The 21,307-nt window shown below is 44.6% G+C and overlaps 2 protein-coding genes across 2 annotated transcripts; one reads left to right on the forward strand and one right to left on the reverse strand.

Annotated features, from left to right (window-relative positions):
• Positions 1 to 1,051: 1,051 nt before the first annotated feature.
• tox4a (TOX high mobility group box family member 4 a) lies at positions 1,052 to 5,553 on the forward strand (the record flags this gene model as incomplete). Its single annotated transcript, XM_079222287.1, has 9 exons — positions 1,052 to 1,156; positions 1,267 to 1,332; positions 1,466 to 1,759; positions 1,886 to 2,131; positions 2,288 to 2,620; positions 2,722 to 2,802; positions 2,905 to 3,630; positions 5,106 to 5,248; positions 5,345 to 5,553. 9 exons carry the CDS (start codon positions 1,052 to 1,054, stop codon positions 5,400 to 5,402), a joined length of 2,052 nt encoding a protein of 683 aa, XP_079078413.1. The 3' UTR covers positions 5,403 to 5,553.
• Positions 5,554 to 9,994: 4,441 nt separating this feature from the next.
• On the reverse strand, positions 9,995 to 15,032 carry LOC306747357 (E3 ubiquitin/ISG15 ligase TRIM25-like; the record flags this gene model as incomplete). The annotated part of the gene is made up of 6 exons (XM_079230412.1): positions 9,995 to 10,304; positions 13,280 to 13,369; positions 13,461 to 13,545; positions 13,626 to 13,718; positions 14,050 to 14,367; positions 14,775 to 15,032. 6 exons carry the CDS (start codon positions 15,030 to 15,032, stop codon positions 10,201 to 10,203), a joined length of 948 nt encoding a protein of 315 aa, XP_079086538.1. The 3' UTR covers positions 9,995 to 10,200.
• Between the last annotated feature and the right edge of the window lie 6,275 nt (positions 15,033 to 21,307).

Consider the following 21,307-nt stretch of genomic DNA (forward strand, 5'->3'; position numbering starts at 1 on the left):
CTTTAGGACAAAAACAACATACAAATTTCACTGAAAGGTCGTTTACTGTAGTTTAGAAAATGAATACAGAATAATAATACAACAGCCATTACATAAATGCCAGTGAGCATTGATTTGGCGATTTCAAGGTCTAACCCAGGCTAAAACTGGTTGTAACGTTCTACAAAAAGTGAGTACAAGTGATGAATTGTAGTGAAGCCTGAATTTAGGTCATCTCTTTCCACAAATGTCCTCTGGGAGTGCAAAGTGGAAGGAGAGCATGAAGGAGAGTCGACTGCCTTCATTTCCGCTTGAAGTCGGAAGTGCTGCCTTCAGGGCCTTTTCTTTGCTCGTACATGTAAAATAGAAAACAATCCAACTTGTTATAAATATAAAGAGGTCGTTAGATCAAATGGTGGCTGCCGTTTCATGTGAGACTTCAAACGAAAATGGAAACAAGTATCTGACAATGGATGTTTTAATTGGCCAAACATGGTTGTAAATAATGCGAAAAGTTTAACCTTTGTTCGCTTAGAAAGCTATTTGTTTTTTTGACAGTCACCAGTTAAGTTAATAAATACGCCTGTCATAAAGTTTCATGACAGGCGTATTTATTATATATATATTTATACTAAGTATGACTTTAAGTACCGCTAGCGTTATGTGTTTAATGATACTGTTGCACTTTTCCCGACGGTCCATGAAGGCACCACTCGCTATGATTCGGACATGGTGGTAGCATCACAGCATCGTATGAATGGGTTCGTGTTAGGCCTCCTGCAAGCTTTGCTCCAAGGGGAGCGAATTTATAGTGTTTTGATAACTTATTATTTGACGGCTATCAGCCTCAAACACCCCTCTTTGTCCCAGGGCGGCCTCTGGCATCCAAACAATAGCTGAGCTTCACCTCCTCGATCATGGCGGTATGCTAACCAGTGGCAGAGATTAGCTAGCAAGACGCTAGCAACTTTAGTCAATGTTGAGAGAGTTGAGTTAAATGGGTAGGACGCTGATAAATCACCCCTTTAGACTAAATATAACACGCGTGTGTTTGGAGTAAAAACATCTCAAAATGGACCTCAATTTCTACTCTGACTTGTCGGATGGCTGTGCTCAAAATGTTGATTCGGAATTTCTGGACACCCAAGCCTACGGTGGATACTCCGAGGAGAACAAGGTAACCCGACGTCACAGGAGCTTCAGTGAAACGGTGGGCTTTGACTTAGTGGCGAAGCTGCACACGCGCTGGTTGGTTAACGGTGACTATAAACTAACGGTCTGTTTCAGTTCTCAGAAGGCAGCGACAGTTATCTCACCATCAGTGGAGGGGGTCACCCTTTTCTGTCGGCTGAGGTGAGTGAGCGACTTGACGCCGGCTAAAGTCGAGCAACATTGTGTCGTCAGAGCAACGTGACGCGTCTTCACGGTACGTTTCCGGTTCTGTGGGCACTGACCCGCCTCGCTCTGTCTCGTTCTCCGCATACAGCAGACGTTCCATACCCCGAGTCTCGGGGACGAGGTCTTCGAGATCCCCCCCATCTCCCTGGACCCGACTCTGAGCATCAGCGATGGCGTGTCCCACTATGAATTGACCGATGGGTCGGGCGGCCCCGGGGGGCCTTCGGGCTCCCGGAGCCTTGTCAGCAACCTGGTGGTGGAGGCCAATGACCCGTCCTTTGCGTCCACCTTCGTGAACTCTGGGTCTCAGGGCCTGGAGCAGCTCAACCTTGGGGCGATGGGCCAAGCTGGAGGGGGAGCCCTGCTGAGCTCCTCGGCTCTGGTGAGTAACTGGTCCCCTTGGACCATCACGCTGAAACGTATCTCTCCAAAAATGTTTGGTGTGTTTGAGTGTTGAATGAAGTTAATAGTTGTTTGCAACCTTTTTTGTGTTCAAATTCCTCTGCAGGAACTGGGGCACTCCAGTGGTTCACATTTCAGCAGTTCGTCCCCCATGACCATTGATGTCCAGCTTGGTGACATCAGTCACAGTCTTTTGGGAAGCAGCCAGTTGAGCACCATTAACCCGTCTGAGCTGGCACTTGGTCTTGGGGGTGATAACATTGGGCATCCTTCAGAGACACTCGAGCAGCCGCTCTCGGCAACACCATCACCAGCCGGCTCCCTGCAGGATGAGGACATGGATGACTTCAAGGTGAGAGGTTACCCCAGTAGAAGCCCACTTACGCCCGCTTGCAATGCGTTCCCGCTGCCTTGTGTTCATGTATGTTGAGTTCCATGCTGTGTTTTGGTTCCGACAGCTAATATGTCTTCTCCCCCTGTCTTCCACTTTTTCCCTCTCCCTAATCAGAGGAGTGTGCTGGTAGACGCCCCCATGTATCTCTCCTCGTCCCTCTCCCACATGTCCTCCCATCCAGCTCCTACGTCTTCTGTGTCTCCGGCTACAGCCAGGAGGGGCGGGGGGAAGCCGGCCTCACTGGCCTTAGTGACTGGGGCACTGGGCACTAAGAAAGGGAGGAAGAAGAAAGACCCAAACGAACCCCAGAAGCCTGTCTCTGCGTATGCGTTGTTCTTCCGAGACACCCAGGCAGCCATTAAGGGCCAGAACCCCAATGCATCTTTTGGGGAAGTGTCAAAGATTGTGGCCTCCATGTGGGACAGTCTGGCTGAGGAACAGAAGCAGGTATACATATTCTTATAGATCAATGTCCTGTGTCAGTTTTGGGGGAGGAAAATTATTTCTAATGACGGAACTTCTCTTGACTCTTCTCTTGTCTCCACTAGGTGTATAAGAGAAAGACAGAAGCAGCCAAAAGAGAGTACTTGAAAGCCCTCGCAGCTTATAGAGAGAACCTGCTCACACAGGTAAGATCGTGCTGTGCTCTAAATGAAAACCCGGTGATTGCCGTCTGGGCCTTTTCATTCATATTTCTTTTCCATGTTTCTTTGAATCTGTCCTCACCTCAGCCTGCCATTGAGGAGATGGAGACCGCTCCTTCACCACCACCTCCACCACCACCAGTGGTCAGTCTGCCACCTGGGGCCTTTTCCTTAGCTGGTCACCAGGCCATCCGTGCGCCAACCAGCAACCTGGAGGAGAACACCATCACCAACATCTGTGCCTCCAACATCATCTTGGACGTCCCAGAGATGACCACCCGCTCCCGCACGGGGGCAAACAAATCCCCCTTTTCAACAGCTGTGGTACCCCCGTCCCCGACCATCACAAAGATCATAATCCAAAAGCACATGTTGCAGATGGGGGGCCAGGTGGTGACTGTGTTGCCCGGAGGGGTCCGTGCTTTGCAGCCCACGCTGGTGGTGTCGAGTGCCTCTCGTCAACCACCTCCGCTGCAGCAGATGCAGAACGCACCGCCTCCGCCACGGCTCCAGCAAATGGCGCCAGCGCCTCCCCCCTTGCAGGCCAAGCCCCGCGAGGGAATCTCCACACTAGGGCTCCCTGTGTCCATCACGGCTACACCGCCACCGCCACTCCAGATCAAGATAGTTCCCGCGTCCTTGCAGGGCAAAGAGGCCATGCCAATTATCATCCCCAATACAATGGCTTTGTCGTCCACGGTGACCACAACTGCCCAGTCTGCACCCATCGTGTCGCTACAGGTGATGCATTCTGCAGACACGTCAGGCAACACGGATGATGACGTAGTTACAGAAGTGCTGCATTCAGACGAGGTACGCATTTTTCATTGTGTGAGACCTTGTTTATCCACAAATAACTGGTTTGATGGTTGACAACTCTGGTTTTTCAGTTCTTTTGAAGCTGAATCCTAATTTATCCTCGGACAACACTAAGCTGTTGTTTTACAGCTTTGAATCGGTGGAAGTAATTACATTGTTTTTGTCATTTATTTAAAAAACCCTGAGAAAAATCATCTTTTAATAAAGGCCAATGAGTACGATTTTGGAATTTCTTGGAAAAGAGTATAGATTGATACAAAATAATCCCTCTCAATCATTACTCATATGGAAATGGTGGACATATAGCGCGACCCAAAAAAAGCCATGTCCGGTGTCTTTGGCAACATTCCTGCGCTACCCTTAGTTTATAGTTGATTAACTTTGTGTCATGAACAGGACTCAGATATCCATCAATCAACCTTGCTCACTCACTCACTCACAGTTCTTCACAGGGTAGCTGCTTATTCTAGCTCTCCGGTTGGTTACACAGGATGTTAGTCTACCCATATTACCTGTTGCAACCCGGTTCAAAGACTGCAACCAAATGGGAGACCAGACAAGTTCTACAATGATAATCAAGCATATTCATTTACAAAAAGAAAAACAAAGAAAGGAACAGACATAGAAAGTCTGTAATCGGTCATGTATTTGTGTCGATGTACCGAACCAAAAGAGCAGCGGCGTCCGCCAGGGAAGAGGGAGAGAGCGATGAGCTTTTATCCAAAAAGTCAAAGGACACGGGGCTAAGCGGGTGTCACATACCCAATACCTTGTAAGGGAGGAGAGACCCTAGCAGCAGCAGCAGCAGCAGCAGCAGCAGCAGCAGCAGCAGCTAGGAATATAACGGAAGCGCCAGTGTTCAAGAAAAGTGTATTGAGTCATTTCTCTCTAAGAAAGAAACTGAGAAATTAGTTAAAAGTATAAAAAGAACAGTGGAAGGATGGAGGAACATTTCCAAGGCTGTGCGTATAATGCAAAGAATATGGCACAGCTGTGAATCGGTGTGTGTGTGTGTGTGTGTGTGTGTGTGTGTGTGTGTGTGTGTGTGTGTGTGTGTGTGTGTGTGTGTGTGTGTGTGTGTGTGTGTGTGTGTGTGTGTGTGTGTGTGTGTGTGTCTGTGTCTGTATGAGAAGAGCGAGACCACCAAAAAGTCTTTGAGCGGCTAAATAAGATATAATAATAAGATATAGATACAATAAGATAAAAGCTGTCCACACAAATGCTGCTGCTTCACCAATTTTGTGTGAAAGAGAAAGCACCAGTGGAAAACAGTGTACTAGTTACTGACTTGACTCTTGTACAATCAGTTGTTTTGTGTTTTCTATCTGTTGACTGTGACATGAAATCTTTTTTCTCTTGGGCTGGCAAAAAAATAAAATAATTCCGTTAACATTCACTTTGATATAAAATTTAAAACTGGATCCCAAATATGAATGATCTACCATGTATTTCCTGCTTCTTCTTTTCAGGAAGAGATGGAAGTGAATGGGTCCGGCCATGCCATGACCTTGACAAGCGTGTGCATGAGGACGGGCTGTACCAACGCAGCCGTGGAGAGCGACGACTGGGACAAAGAATACTGCAGCAACGAATGTGTGGCCACTCACTGCAGGTGTGTAGAGAGGTTTGAAACATCTACTGGGTGGCATTTTGTTTTCTACAAGACATGAAAGAACTTTTCTGAACTTTCAGTTTTCTTTTTCTCCAGCACTATATTCAAGGCGTGGTGCTCGATCAGGAATCAGGCCATGGGAGTCGTGAAATAAGGAGCAGCTATAATCACGTCAACAGTGACAATACTTGTTTTTCCACTTAGAGCCAAATTAGGCTGGCGATTCCACCGTAGTATTTTTGGCACACTGACTATAATAATGAAAAGGTAAGGATAATAATTTAGTGTTACGAATACAGTTTTTAGTCAGATGTCAAGTGACTTCAAGGCAGCTGGGGGGGGGGGGGGGGGGAATCAGCACAATTAAGTGTAATGGCTGATCAGGAAAAAGGTTTGATTTTTTTGTTAGCCCACACAGGTCAGTCTATACTTGTTTACTGTAAATTGGAAGTTTGTTTCTCAAAATGCTCTGAAAAAAAACATTTCTACATCAGTTTGGGACATGACTGTTACAGTACCCAATTATTTGAAATTCATGCTCTGTAATGTTTTTGGTGTTTCCTGTCTCTAAGCAAGCAAAACAACATTTCTTTAACTACTAACTAAGGCTGAAATACGTCTTAGTTTGAGTGGGAAAACAATTGGAACCACTGTATACCTTGTTTTTGTACCAAGAATAGTGGCCTTTAGGTTTATTATTGCCTTCATTATTTTATTTTTTAAACATTCTGTTCAGATCGCTGTTTAAAAAGAAGCTTGACTTTCATGTTTTCTTAATAAATGAGCAGATTTGCTCAATCCAATTCTTTCTCATTTTGCTCCGCCTCTTAACCCTTGTATTTTCATATTTTGTCTGGTGGACCCGCTGTATTTTTAATTTAGTTTAAATTTGAAATTTTTCTCCATGATGTTTAGAGAACTTGCCTCGCGTCAGGAAATTACCGACGTAATTATCTCTCACTGGAAATTATCACGATTTTGTGATCAAACCCTTTCATTCCTCCTCTTAGTTTCTAGTTTTATGCACTCGCTCCCCGCTAACTCGTCTGCTCTCAGAGTGTTACCTGCTCTGCTCTCCTGATTGTGAGCCGTATCAACGTTTGACTCTACAGCAGGAACAGGGACCACAAATACATTATTCACCGCTGACATTCTCATTAAGTCATTCCCCCCAAAATATCAAAGTTTACACGAAACATGTTTAGTAACTGTCAAGCTTGAAATGACAACTAACGGTCGCGCAGTTTAAATCTTTCTGTTTATTTTAAGTGCGGACTGATATGGAACGCTCTAAATGTAAACAGGCTGTACAGTACTTTATGGCTGAATGAAGTACACCCCGTGACTCACTCTCAACCAATCAGAATGCTTGATTTGATCTACCCGTTATATATATATATATATATATTTTTATTTTTAGCAAATGTGAACGTGCATTGTCTTTTCATGGCCAACATTAGAGCACTTTTTTTCTCCGGCAGTGTATTACGTGAGAATGTTTGTCCATGAAGTACGAGAGTGTTCGGAGTCAACGGTCACGTTTGGTGCCTCTGCAACTCACCTTAAATAATGTTACGACTCTTTGAAGCCACCTTCCTGTTCTCATGCAATGTTAACTAAAGCAACTACCATTTCAATTCAGTTTATTTTTTATAGCCCAACATCACAAATACAAATTTGCCTCGGAGGGCTTTACACATGACATCCCTGTCCCGGGACTTCACATCGGATCAGGAAAAACTCCCCCAATAAAGATAGTAAAAACCCTTTCACAGGGAAAAAAGGGGAAGAAACCTGAGGGAGAGCAACAGAGGAGGATCCCTCTCCCCGGATGGACAGAAGCAATAGATGTCATGTGGCCAGAATGAATAATGTAACAGAGTTACAGCACATTCAATAAATATGACAAAGTATTCACATAATGAGTAGTAGGCATGGTCCATGTTCCAGATAGCCACGATCCATTAAGCAGAAGGAGAGAGGAGGGGCATCAGCAGGCAGCTGGCAGGACTGGTTCCAGGCCGGTTCCATCAGCAGGGCCATGTCATTTCCCCGTCCCCTCTATGCAGTTCAAGTCCTTGGCAGTAGCATTGAAGCGTTGACCTCATCTCCTTTTGAACTTCGTTCTGTCTGCTTGCTGTGGGTCTCGGTCCACATGTAAGCAGGAGGGTTTGGGTTCGCCTCCCGATGATCATTGTTGCCGGACTGCTGTCTGTACTCTGCAGTAAAGGGTTCCTGTGGTCCAGCACAGCTTGACCTGAGAACAGCGAGAGCCAACCTGTCCCACGGCATCAGGAAAGCAAAACAAGACCACACGAATAAGATAACCCGTCACTTTCAAGACAGCAGAGACACACGCAGCCTGTGGCAGGGCATTCAGACCATCACAGACTATAAACCCGCGCCACAGACCTGCGACAGCAACATCTCTCTGCTCAACGACCTAAACAGCTTCTTTGCACGGTTTGAAGCTCAGAACAACACTCGTCCACACAAGACTCCGCCTCCTCCCCATGATCAGGTTCTGTGCCTGTCTGCTGCCAGCGTGAAGAGGACTCTCTCCACCATCAACATCCGGAAGGCAACAGGTCATGACAACATCCCTGGTCGTGTGTTGCGGGACTGCGCAGAGGAGCTTAAGGATGTCTTCACGGATGTGTTTAATGCTTCTCTGAGATAAGCTGTTGTTCCACCATGCTTCAAGGCCACCACCATCATACCTGTGCCAAAGAAATCCACTCCATCCTCCTTCAATGACTACCGTCCAGTGGCACTTACCCCCATAATATTGAAGTGCTTTGAACGGCTGGTCATGTCACACATCAAATCCATTCACCCCCCCACCCTGGACTCTTTCCAGTTTGCATACCGTGCCAAACGGTCCACGGAGGATGCAATCTGCTCTGCTCTCCACCCAGCCCTCACCCACCTGGACAAAAAACTCGTATGTGAGAATGCTGTTCATTGACTTTAGTTCAGCATTCAATACCATCATCCCACAACAACTCGTCTGAAAACTTAACCAGCTGGGGCTCAACACCTCGCTGTGTAACTGGCTGCTGGACTTCCTCAGTGAGAGGCCACAAGCGGTACGTGTCGGAAACAACACATCGAGCAGCATCACACTAAGCACGGGGGGCCCTCAGGGCTGTGTGCTCAGTCCACTGCTCTTCACCTTGCTGACTCACGACTGCAGAACCAGCTACAGCACCAACCACATGGTCAAATTCGCAGACGACACAACACTGATAGGTCTCATCACCAAGGATGACGAGACCCTCTACAGGAAGGAGGTCAACCTTCTGACCATGTGGTGCGGAGACAACAACCTCCTTCTAAACAGCAACAAGACCAAGGAGATTGTTGTTGACTTCCGGAAAGGCCGCACTTAACACCCACCACTGACCATCATCGGTGCGGACATTGAGCAGGTTGGCAGCACCAAATTCCTGGGGGTGGACATCAGCGAGGACCTCTCGTGGACAGCCAACACAACATCGCTGGCAAAGAAAGCACAGAGGCGCCTCTACTTCCTCCGCAAGCTGAGGAAAGCAGGAAGCCCCCCTTCAACATGTGCACCTTTTACCGTGGCACCATCGAGAGCATCCTGACCAACTGTATCACTGTGTGGGGCGGAAGCTGCACAGACTACAACAGGAAAGCCCTGCAGCGCATAGTGAACGCAGCTGGAAGGATCATCGGTGCCTCACTCCCCCCCCTTCCCTCCCTGCAGGACATATACAACACCCGCCTCACCCGCAAGGTGACCTTGATTGTGAGTGACCCCTGCCACCCCTCACACCCTTCAGCCTCCTGCCCTATGGGAGGAGATACCGGAGCCTCCGAGCTCGCACCACCAGGCTGTCCAACAGCTTCATCCACCAGGCTGTCAGGAAGCTGAACTCTCTCCCCACCATCCCACTCCGTCCTCTTCTCTAGACTCGTATGTCTGGATGCTGCTAAGGTGTCACAGTCATTTATTTATAGTCCTTCACAGTCTTAATAGTTCCTAATTTATGTTGTCTATATGTTATATGTTGTTGTTTTTTGTATCTTTTAAACAGTTGTTTGCACTTTATTATTACTATTGCACAATTCTCTATATGTTGGACAGAAGAGAAACATACTTTCGATCTTCTGCATGTTTGCACATTGCACAAAATTGACAATAAAACTGACTTTGACTTTGAGCTTGTGGGAAAACATTTACAGTATGTTGAATAAAGTCAAGAAAAAGTCTGAGTATAGTTTGTCGCAAAAATTCAGATAAAATGTTCAGTATAATAAGTCCAAAATGTCATATAGTATGTGAAAGATGGTCATAAAAGATGAGGAGAAAGTGTCAAAGAAAAGTCAGTATACAGTGTTAAAAAAAAGTTAAATATTGATAGTGTAGGTGGTCATGAAAAATCATAGTAATACAATGTTTTAATTAATGGTATATTGGGTAAAAAATGTCAAGTCACGCATATATAGTATGTTGAAAAAAGTCAGTCTTTTGTGATTTATTTTGTGCAATGTTTTTTTTCATACTATTTGACCTTTTTCCTCATACTTCATGACTGTTTCTCAACATTCTTTGCAGGTCCTTAAATCAAGTCATGTAACAATCAGTGAGTAAAGCAAAAAAAACAATGGAATGAAAATGGAAGTCGAACAAAAGTGATAAACTATAATTTTATTGTTGCTCTCATAACTGAAGATTCGATGAAACAGAGTCCAGGCAGCCAGAAACCAAACGGGCTTCCGGCCTCAACTATTGGGAGAACTTAGTGGCTACAGTAACGATGCAGACAATCAGAAACCTGGATATTAAAATATTAACAGTGATGGGAATAACCATGTTAACAGCATTATCACGCTGACCGCATAAGGCACATGATCCGGCGGCATCTTCTTCAGGTCAGTCAGGTCACTCCAACACAAACCCCGTCGTTCTCTCTGGAACGCCGTCAACTGAGCTTTCCATACCAACGTTTCAAGAGATCGTATTGTGTACCTTGATCCTCCGTCTCTGGAGGTGTGTGGCTCTTTATCGGATCATTGGACAAGAGTTCTACGCAGAGAAAAAGAGATTATTCAAGTTGGCTAACTTCCTAAGAAGGTTAACCTGCAAGTGGAGAATCAACTCCTAACGCCCTGTGAAACCACAACTTGTTTCACACTTTTCTTTTTTTAAAGCAAACAATGTTTATTTGTGAGATCATTTTTGCTGATGGGTGGGTTTTGGACAGAACCAGGCTTTGTCCCCACTAACAGTCTTTGTGCTAAGCTAAGCTACCCATCTGCTGGCGGTAGCTTCATATTTAACGGACAAATGCAAGAATGGTATTGTTCTTTTTTTCTTTTCCCAAAAATGTTGACCCATTTCTTTAACACGCACATAAAAGTATTCATACCCCTTGAACGTTTCCACATTTTGTCACATTACACGCCACAAACATAAATATATTTTATTGGAATTAGGGCTGCAACAACGAATCGATAAAATCGATTATCAAAAGTGTTGGCAACGAATTTCATTATCGATTCGTTGTGTCGCGCGATTATTACGCCGGGCAATAAGTCGCAGAGGAAAAAAAAAAAAAAAAGAGCGGAGCAGCGCAACTGGCTGGCCAGCGTTTCTGAGATTGGAGTGAGACACAAGAAAAGCTGAGGTTGTGATGTTCTCAAAAATAGAAGATCTTTGACAAGTCGAGTCTTGGCCAATCAGCGTCTTCATGTTCCTCAAACTTGTTTTTAATGGAAGCTAGTCAGCTTGCTATCACGTTAGCTAACGTGTTTGGGTTGTGTATTGTCGTTAAAGTTACGGTATGTTCCGTTACAGTTCAGTCTTGCTTGTAAAAAAACGTAATGTGATGAAACATGCCGCAACCCCCCGGTCTGGTTCAGTTCACGCTGTCACTCGTTAACGTTAAACCGGCACACCGGTGGATCTGGCTGCAGGTTTTGTTTTTTTTTTACTCAAAGTAGAATGAAGCAAATCACGTCGTTGGGCTTAGCCAACAACGTGACGTCGTGGTCATAAGAGACCCAGAATGAAAGAGTTTAAGGAAGAGGACGCTCTATATGGAGCAGTACAGCTTCCCTCTGTCCCAGTATTTCATACATATTGATAAAGCAGGGTATGCTAAATGCAGCCTCTGGAGGGATCAATTACAGTAAAAAGGGCTCACATTTGGCAGATGTAAAGCATAGATGTGTATGTTTTTAGTGTTAGTCCATTTTATTGTTTTAATTAACAGCTCAGGGATGTTCAAGGAGCAACCTGTTTGTGCACTTTCTGAAGATGTTTTGCACTGTCACTTCTGTTTTTGAATAAAGGGTTGCAAATGAACACTTTTTTGATTAAAAAATCTTTTTATTCGATTCATCGATTAATCGAAAAAATAATCAACCGATTAATCGATTATTAAAATAATCGTTAGTTGCAGCCCTAATTGGAATTGTATGTGACAGACCAACACAGTGTCACACAAGCACAAAGAAAATTATACATGATTTTACATTTTTTTCACAAATAAAAAACTGAAAAGTGCAGTGTGCAAAATTATTCAGCCCCCTTTTCTGAGTGCAACCAATTACCCTCAGAAGTTGCCTGATGGCTGCTGAATGATTGAATGTTGACCAAATCTAATCTTAGTACAAATACAGCTGTTCTGTGACGGCCTCAGAGGTTTGTTAAGAGAATATTGGGGAGCAAACAGGACCATGAAGTCCAAGGAACACACAAGACAGGTCAGAGATAAAGTTGTGGAGAAGTTTAAAGCAGGGTTAGGCTATAAAAAGATTTCCCAAGCTTTGAACATGTCACGGAGCACTGTTCAATCTATTATCCGGAAATGGAAAGAGTATGGCACAACTGCAAACCTACCAAGACACAACCGTAAATTTACAGGCCGAACAAGGAGGGCACTGACAAGAGACGCAGCCAAGAGGCCCATGGTGACTCTGGACAAACTGCAGAGATCCACAGCTCAGGTGGGGGAATCTATCCACAGGACAACTATTGGGCGTGCACTCCACAAATCTGGCCTTTATGGAAGAGTGGCAAGAAGAAAGCCATTATTAAAAGAAAACCATAAGAAGTCCCGTTTGCAGTTTGCCAGAAACCATTTGGGGGACACAGCAAACATGTGGAAGAAGGTGCTCTGGTCAGATGAGACCAAAATGAACTTTTTGGCCTAAATGCAAAACGTTATGTGTGGCGGAAACCTAACACTGCACATCACCCTGAACACACCATCCCCACTGTCAAACATGGTGGTGGTAGCATGATGCTCTGGGGGTGCTTCTCTTCAGCAGGGACAGGGAAGTTGGTCAGAGCTGATGGGACGATGGATGGAGCCAAACAGGGCAATCTGGGAAGAAAACCTGTTGGAGTCTGCAACAGACTTGAGACTGGGGCGGAGGTTCACCTTCCAGCAGGACAACGACCCTAAACATAAAGCCAGGGCTACAATGGAATGGTTTAAAATAAAACATATTCATGTGTTAGAATGGCCCAGTCAAAGTCCAGACCTAAATCCCATCGAGAATCTGTGGCAAGATCTGAAAACCGCCGTTCACAAACACTCTCCATCTAATCTGACTGACCTTCAGCTGTTTTGCAAAGAAGAATGGGCAAAAATCTCAGTCTCTAGATGTGCGAAGCTGGTAGAGACATACCCCAAAAGACTTGCAGCTTTAATTGCAGCAAAAGGCGGTTCCACAAAGTATTGACTCAGGGGGGCTGAATAATTTTGCACACTGAATTTTTTTTTAAAAACATGTATAATTTTCTTTGTACTTCACAATTGTGTGACACTTTGTGTTGGTCTTTCCCATAAAATTCCAATAAAATATATTTATGTTTGTGTCGTGTAATGTGACAAAATGTGGAAACGTTCAAGGGGTATGAATACTTTTTCAAGCCACTGTACACCCCCCCAAACAAATGTCAATTGTGTTTAATCTGGAAGTGGAGATGTGCTGAACACACCAGACTGTGAACACGTGTTAGCAGTGGCTGTGTGCATCCTTCCTTCTTACCCACAATGGTGGAATAAATGTGATGCACGCGGCTCTGCTGCTCCTCCAGCGCTTCTGTGAGCGTTTGGATTTCCACGGAGTAGTTGTAAGCTGGTGGGGGAACAAGAAGAGACGACGTCGGTGAGTGCACCTTCACACATGCAAGACAGGCTCCATATATAGGGGACGTGCATCATCTCACCGTAATACAGAACAATGAGCCACAGACAGAAAAGCACCACTGTGACACTGTTGAGGGACGAGACCACCGGGTTCCCCGTCTGCTTCTGTGAGGAGGAAAATACATGTTGAATAAAAAAGTTAAATAAAAATCATAGACATTGATGATTAAGCAAATGGCGCTTACTTTACGTTTGATGTCTTCCTGCAGTTTATTTACAGACTCAACGGATTCTCCAATTTGCTCCATAATCATGTTGAAGCGTTGGTCCATGTACTCCTGTTGAATACATACACAGCTCAACTTCACACCCCTTGACATCCAGTTGTCTTTTTATTTCCCCTTAAGTAGCTTTATGTCAGAAAATAAAAAATACCATATTCTCATTATTAAGCCGTTTGAAAGTCAGGCTTTCAGATTCTCAGCAACCAGAAAATCCTGTTTCTTCACATCACATGCAGCAACAGGAATGTGCTAAAACAATCAGTGGTGCTTAATCCCACTCCGTTTATGACCAACTGTTCCTACCACAAACTTCCTTTGTCAATCTAACCTGATGTTTTCTTGTATTTCTTTCTGCGCGTAAAAGTGCGTCACACTCCAAACTCACCGTCAGCTGCCTCCGAAGGGCGCCGGAGGCCTCGGCGGCCTGGTTGCGCTGCCTGCTCTCCAGGGCGCAGATGTTGCACATGTAGCGCCTGGATGTGTTGCAGAAGTACCTCAGCACCTCATCCTCGTGCTGTGGGCACTTCCTCTCCAGGAGGTCCCCCAGGGGCCTCACCAAGGGGTGCCCCGAGAACACCGGCAGCTCCAGGTGGCTCTTGACGTGCTCTGCGCACAGCGACACCTCGCACTTCAGGCACGTCTTGGTGGCCAAAGTGCATTTCTCCGGGCAGCAGTCGCAGTACACACTTTTTGTCTGCTTTTCCTGCATACAAACAAAAACAATCTGATATTGAGATGTGGAAAAAAGGTGTGTCCGATCCAACGACTATTTGTATATTCTCTACGCCAGTGGTTCTCAACCTTTTTTCAGTGCTGTGCCCCTAACCAGTGCAAAAGCCTTTTTGGTTGGAAAAAAAAAGTAATACACAGCGCTGCGCCATTAGTGTCTGATTTAATATAGAATATATACAATTCTCATCATGAACTTACACTTATATTTAATTAAATAACTATATATATATATATATATATATATATATATATATATATATATATATATATATATATATATATATATATATACACACACACACACACACTCCAGGGGGTACGTGAGATTAGGTACTTAATCTCACGTACCCCCTGGATTAAATAGATTGGAGCAGATACCCTCCTCCTCCGGTTCACCCTGAAGTCCTCCACGATGTTGGCCAGCGCGTAGCTCTTATGCACCGCGATGATCGGTCCGAAATCGGCCCTGCAGTCCGGACAGCGGAAGTGCCCGCCCGAGGAGTGATCCATCATGTTTTCCAGACAGCCCATACACAGGCTGTGTCCACAGGGCAGCTGTCGGGGGTCCCTGAAGGTGTCCTGGCACACCGGGCACATCAGCAGCTCCTCAAGCTTGGTTTTCTCCGCTCCTTCCATGCTGCATCCCGTCTTCTTCTTTTTCTTCTTGTGTCTCACAGCAGGCCGGATGGAGTTAACTTGAGAGTTTAAGCCTTGACACAAGATAATGGTGTGGTAATTAGTTTCAAGTCAAGGCTGACAAACAGCTCACGTGTTGCCAGTCTGCTGTCTTCCGTCCACACTTTGCTAAAATCGAAAGCGCCTTGCTGAGTTTATAGCGCGCTTCCGGGTGGGCGGGGCCTAGAAGTTGGCCTCCGAATGAGACAATTTAAAAGAAGTGAAACGCAGGATTACGTAACATAAGATTATTAGACTGAACAGAAATAAGACTTTTTTTAATTCACGGAGAATGTAAAAGTGAACACGATTTCCTCCATTTCACTGTTGCTCTGTTGTGTGTTCATATATTTAATTTTGTATGTATGTTTATATTTGTACAAATGTTTATGCTTACCTCTGTTCAACTTTTCTTATTTCTATGTATGAACGCTGAAAACAACGGAAAAAATCCCTTATGCGTCCACACACAAGGCCCATGAAGCTGATTCTGTGGGTTGATAGCAGAACCTCTTCTGAGGCCGCTTTGGTTGGAGCTAGTTTGAGAATGTGCTTGATTTTTGGCTAAAACATGACATAAAACACATAAAAAAGGAGCGTGGTCAATAAAACTGGTCAAAGCCCAATGCTGCTGTTTTTGGCACCAGAGAGCTTTAATGTCGCTGATTCCCTCCTCGTCCAGTCTGCCAGATTAACTGAAAACACCTGCAGGTGGTACTTATGTTATACTACTTCATTACAGGGTGATTACAGTAATACTTTCTACTCCACTACATTTTAAAAGCCAGTATTTTGCTCCCCATGTCTTTAACCGCTGGAAGAGCTATGCAGATTTAGACTATCAATATTAATTATAAATCACATTCTGATATATTAATACGGACCAATTCCAGGCAGAATGTTGTGGAAATTAGCCCGTCCTTTACAGGTGTCACATGACCTCTGCATGTTGAGTAGACTTTTCTTTTTCTACTTTAAGATTGTAAATGCAGGACTTTTTACTTGCAACAGTATTTATGCACTGTATTGCTACTTTTACTACCTAGTAACAGAACTAAATACTTCTTATAAAGGGTGGTTTATTAGAAAGTGGTCCCCTTCCACCACACTGATTGTAGTATGTTAAGGAAACAAAATAACTAAATGATCTATGAGCCACAATTTTTTTTTTTTTTTTTAATAATAATACACAAGAAACACTTATCTAGTAAAGTAAGTTTTACAATTTGATAAGAGAAATGTATTCGAGAATATTAAAACTTTGAAAAAAGCCATGAGATCATGTTTGTTTGGACATATGTACACTTAACATAGTACTGTTGTCATTCCAACGGGTCTGAACATTAAAACCACCGTCTTTGACATCGAGGTCATGGAAGGAAAGAAGTCTCCATACATCAGGTAATCAACACTAATACAAAATCAAAACACTTTTTGATAAAGACACATGGCTATAAAGTAAAAAAAAAAAAAAAAGCATAGAAAGACCATGTAGAAAAAACAAAATTATCAGTGGGAGTGTCATATATGACCATGACCCAGAAGGGAACAGCAGGTGAGGACCTGTATGTTGCAAACCGGTATTCAAGAATCAGAATCAGCACATGTGTAGTAAACATGGTGTTCGGTGGAGGGGCCTTTATATTTTTTTCCGACTGATAATTTGTTTCTCGGAAGGCCTATATGCAAAAATAGAAAAGAAAAAAGGGTGAAGTAGTTGTACAACCCTTGGACACTGTTCTGCAAGCATTGGTCCACAACCGACAAAAGGCAAAAACATGGCAATGAATAAGAAACTAAGAAAAATAAGACCATCAGTAGTGTAAGCTTCTTAAAAATCCCCCAGCGAACAAAACCCCTCTTTTGGTCAATAAAATAGAACTTTTCTGGAATAAATCTGGAACATTGCCTCTTTTTCTCTCATAACTTTTTCTATTATCTAAACGTCACATGACAGTCATGACAGCAATACAGTGGTTTCAGTCCGAGGTAGAAAGCGGTGGCTGTTATTCCACCGCTACAAACCAGCGATCATCCTGAACGAAGGAACAAAGAATCCACACGGGCTCCGTTTGTGTTTCTCCAGATTCTTTATGATCCGGAAAAACTTGCCACAGGCGGCGCAGTTGTAAGGCTTCTCCCCCGTGTGGAACCGCAGGTGTGCCTTCAGATTCTCTCGCAGACGGAAGCTCTTGCCGCAGTGCGTGCAGGTGTGCGGCCTCTGCCCCGTGTGGAACCGCAGGTGGCGGCGGAGGCTCTTCCTCAGGGCAAACGACTTGGAGCACGACGAGCACGGGTACGGCTTTTCGCCGGTGTGAAAGCGCTCGTGCCGCCGCAGAATCTTCCTCCGCTTGAACGTTTTGCCGCAGATGCTGCACGGGTACCCGTCGCGGCAGTGGGCCATCAGCTTCTGAAGCCGCCAGACGCCGTTCTCGCAGGGGGTGAAGCAGCAGAGGCGGTGGCCGGTGTGGAGGCCTTGGTGCCGCCGGAGGTCTTTGGGCAGAGTCCAACCAGCTCTGTGGGGCCCACTATGACCCTTTGGAGCAGCGTCCTGGCGCTTCATCGCGGACTCGTGCACCGTGAGCACGTCCACCAGTTGCACCGCACAGGGCCGCGTCAGCTTCTTGTCGGGGGAAGTCAGTTTCAGTTTCATGTGGAGGTTGCTCTTGGTCTCCTTTGGCGCGTGGATCCGCTCCCAAACCGCAGCCGGAGCAGGGGTCACCGCTCCGTCAGACGGGGACGGGCTGTAGGCACTGCCCTTGGCGGTGCTGACGCAGACTTGCTGGGGCTCGGATTTAACGGGCTTCTCCGACGTGTCCGGTTTAAGGGCTGGGGACTCCAGCTTGAGGATCAGCGGGCAGACAAACTTCACTTTCTCCCCAGAAATTATATTGTGTGTATCTGGCTGGATCACTAGAGGCTTCGGTTTCGCTGGAGAGCGTTGCGTAGGCTCGTGTCTTAATGAGACTGAGAAACATCAAGGTGCATAAAAAAAAATAATAAATAGATTGCACATTCCCACCATTCTTTACAATTACAATATAATTACTCCCTCTGAGATGTGGAATGTGTATAACTGCTGGCTTCGTATATCTGTTAAAGTAACCGCGTTTGAATAGGTTGAGGTGGACTGGTTGTGGTGGACTGTCTAGCCACAACCTTTGATGTAATCTCTTGAGCTTTGGGATACTTACTAAACTAATGTTCGGTTAGCAGAAGCCCAACGCAGCCGTTTAAGTTGAAGATGTTTGATAATTAGGCGTGGCAAATGTCAGCACCCAACTGCATTGCAGCGATGTCCTCACTTTGCCTCGTCTTGTTACATGTTTCTATCTACTAAACTGATATCAGTTTATACAGAAAATAATATGATGAGAGAGAACCTTCAATGCAACTGCACACCTTAATGTGAGCTCCAGCAGTGTGGCTTCACTTCACGACAATTACTTTATGGTGGAGCTGTGGTTACCCATTACTGGCATGTAGAAGGCTTCGGTAGGATGTGCAGTCTCACGTCTCATTGCTGAAGTACTGCATCACTAAGTAATGTGTCAGAAAAATCTCAGTGTAGAATTTGCTTTCAACAAACGTCAGGATTTGTGGAGGGAGACGCAAGTTTGTATATTGCAGTTGCAGACAGCTGCCACTAGGTGTTAGCATAGACACGTTTCACCTTAAAGCGTCATCTGTGACACTTGTCTTGTTTTAATAGGTGTCTGTGTGTACTGTGTATCCATTCATACTTCCTTCTTTTTTTCTAAAGTGCTTGTGCCTCACCGAGCAGCGTAATCCAAACTGATTTCCTGCGGTTGCACTACTTGATTCATCTGACCACAATAATGAAAAGGCTCCACAGGGAGAAAAAATAAAATATTATGTGTATGTATGTATATATATATATATACATATATATATATATATATATATATATATATACATATATATATATATATATATATATATATATATATACATATACATATATATATATATATATATATATATATATATATATATATATATACACACACACACACACACACACATAATTTGTTCATTTGGATTTCAACTCACTGTCACGGTGCTTTTCCGTACCTTGCAAAACAACTTCTGTTGGAGAATCCCCATCAGTTGGAGACTTTGCTTCAAACCCGTTCAACTCCACCATATCTGCAGTCTCTGCCACACCCTGTTTAAAGAAGAAGACATATTGCAAATGTGTGCGTCTTCATCACACAGGAACAACTGAGCCCAACCTTTCGGCCAACACAAGCCATTAAATTGATATAAAAACAGCCCAGGCTTCAGCGATGTACAAATTAAATGAATCACATAGAGCTGCTCACAGCTTCCACTCAGCCTGTTCCTCCCCATTCCACAGGTTGATAACACCCCCCCTCAGTAAAGCCACTCTGACCTGTTCCTTCAGAGGCGACCCCTCGGGGTCAACTTGGTCCTCATCTTTAGCCAGGGGCGTTTCTGATGGAAGGGGACTCCCCTCCACCACACTGCACTCCCTCAAAAAATCCCCATCTGAAAGGACAGGGGGGCCTGTGGAGGAGATAGAGACGCGCACACGCACACACATTCTTTTACACTGTGGGGGAACCCTACAGGAGTTGAGTGCAACAGTTTCGCATGAACAACAGCGCATGCAAGAACTAAACACACACAAAGCATCAAGCTAAATGTGTACAGATCATGCAAACATGACCTAATGTTCGGAATGCGCCGTGCAGCGAGAGCAACCAGTGTGCGCTCCCCTCGTGCATCGAACGTAAACAGGAAGTCGCGGGAGTTAAAGCTCCGAAGGCACCCACCGGAAAGCTTGAACGGCGGACAAATGTCCTCGTCCACTTGCACGCCGATACTGCGCGTTGCGTCACCGGGGGATAGGCGGTCCCGCGTGGCGCTCGGCCCTTTGTTTTCCGCGCGGGCCGCAACCGCATCCTGCGCCGACGCTCGGTATCTGCTCTCGAACAGTTTGGTCAACTCCACCGTAGCGGCTTTGACCAGCGCTCCGAGCACCGACTCCACCTGCGCCTGCAGGGTCGCAGACATTCCGGCGGCTCCGACTGCGCAAAAGTCCGCCTTTGTGTACAAAATTCCAAAAGTTAAACGGAGGGAGGGGGTTTGTGTGGAGGGGGGTAAAAATCAGCGGAGATATTTATTTATCAACGACAAACCACATGGCTTGCAGAGAGAAGAGGCGTGTCTCTAGCTGGCGCATGCGCACCACATACTGGAGGAGGGGGCGTAGTTGTGTCACGAGATGAGGGGGCCGAGCAAAAGAGATCGGTTTTCTTTTTGTATTTTTTCATTATAAAAAAAATCCTGTATTCCTCCCATCTTCTAGCTGTCTCCATTCCTGTGTATTCATATTTTTTCAAGGCATGGATATCTGTGTTAAGAATGCGTTTGTCCAATCTAAGTTTGTATAGCAAGTATTCTATTATATGAATATAAATATACTATTATATAAAATATAATATTTATGAAAAATAATCAAACTCTGTAATTAGTGGAAGTTACAGTGAAACATTAACATGTTTCTGGTGCATGTGTGTGTGTAGTCACAAGGGGTAGATATTTCCATTATTTATGAGTCATTAATGTGGCCCTTTACAGCATTACATTCTTTATAGTACAGACGTATGCGGCTTTAGAAAGACCACCGAGCTTGAAATGTGTTGCAAACTTGACAGTGTAGCTGCCATGCTCAAGTGTGTTTAGTCTTCATTCATTTTTTTCAACTCAAATTACTGTAAAAGGACTAAACGGAGGATTTGACACCATGCAGGTTCACTCCTGTAACAGCATGCTCTGTGTCGTCAGATGTGAGATCAGTTTGAGAAGTTATTTATCGACTGAAGCTGAAAACACACTACGTTTTTGGATTTATATACACAGTTTGGTGGGAAATGTGTCCAAACTCTTTTTCAAAATCTATGATTCTATTTAGTATTCAGGAAAATGCATCTAATGATGCACAAAGTGTATATAGCTAGTCTTTACAGGTTATTTGGCCGGTCGTTCACCTCTGCCCTGACCTCAGTGCTCGATGTCGTTTCAGGTTTGTAGTTGAGGCTTTCGACCTGAAAACCTGAAGTCCTGCAGCACAATTTAGATCATATATATATATATATATATATATATATATATATATATATATATATATATATATATATATATAATTCACAAGCATGCACACATCTTAAAAAAAAAATATACGGTGA

This window comes from Taurulus bubalis (genome assembly GCF_910589615.1).
Source record: "Taurulus bubalis genome assembly, chromosome: 1".
In the NCBI taxonomy this organism is placed as follows: domain Eukaryota; kingdom Metazoa; phylum Chordata; class Actinopteri; order Perciformes; family Cottidae; genus Taurulus; species Taurulus bubalis.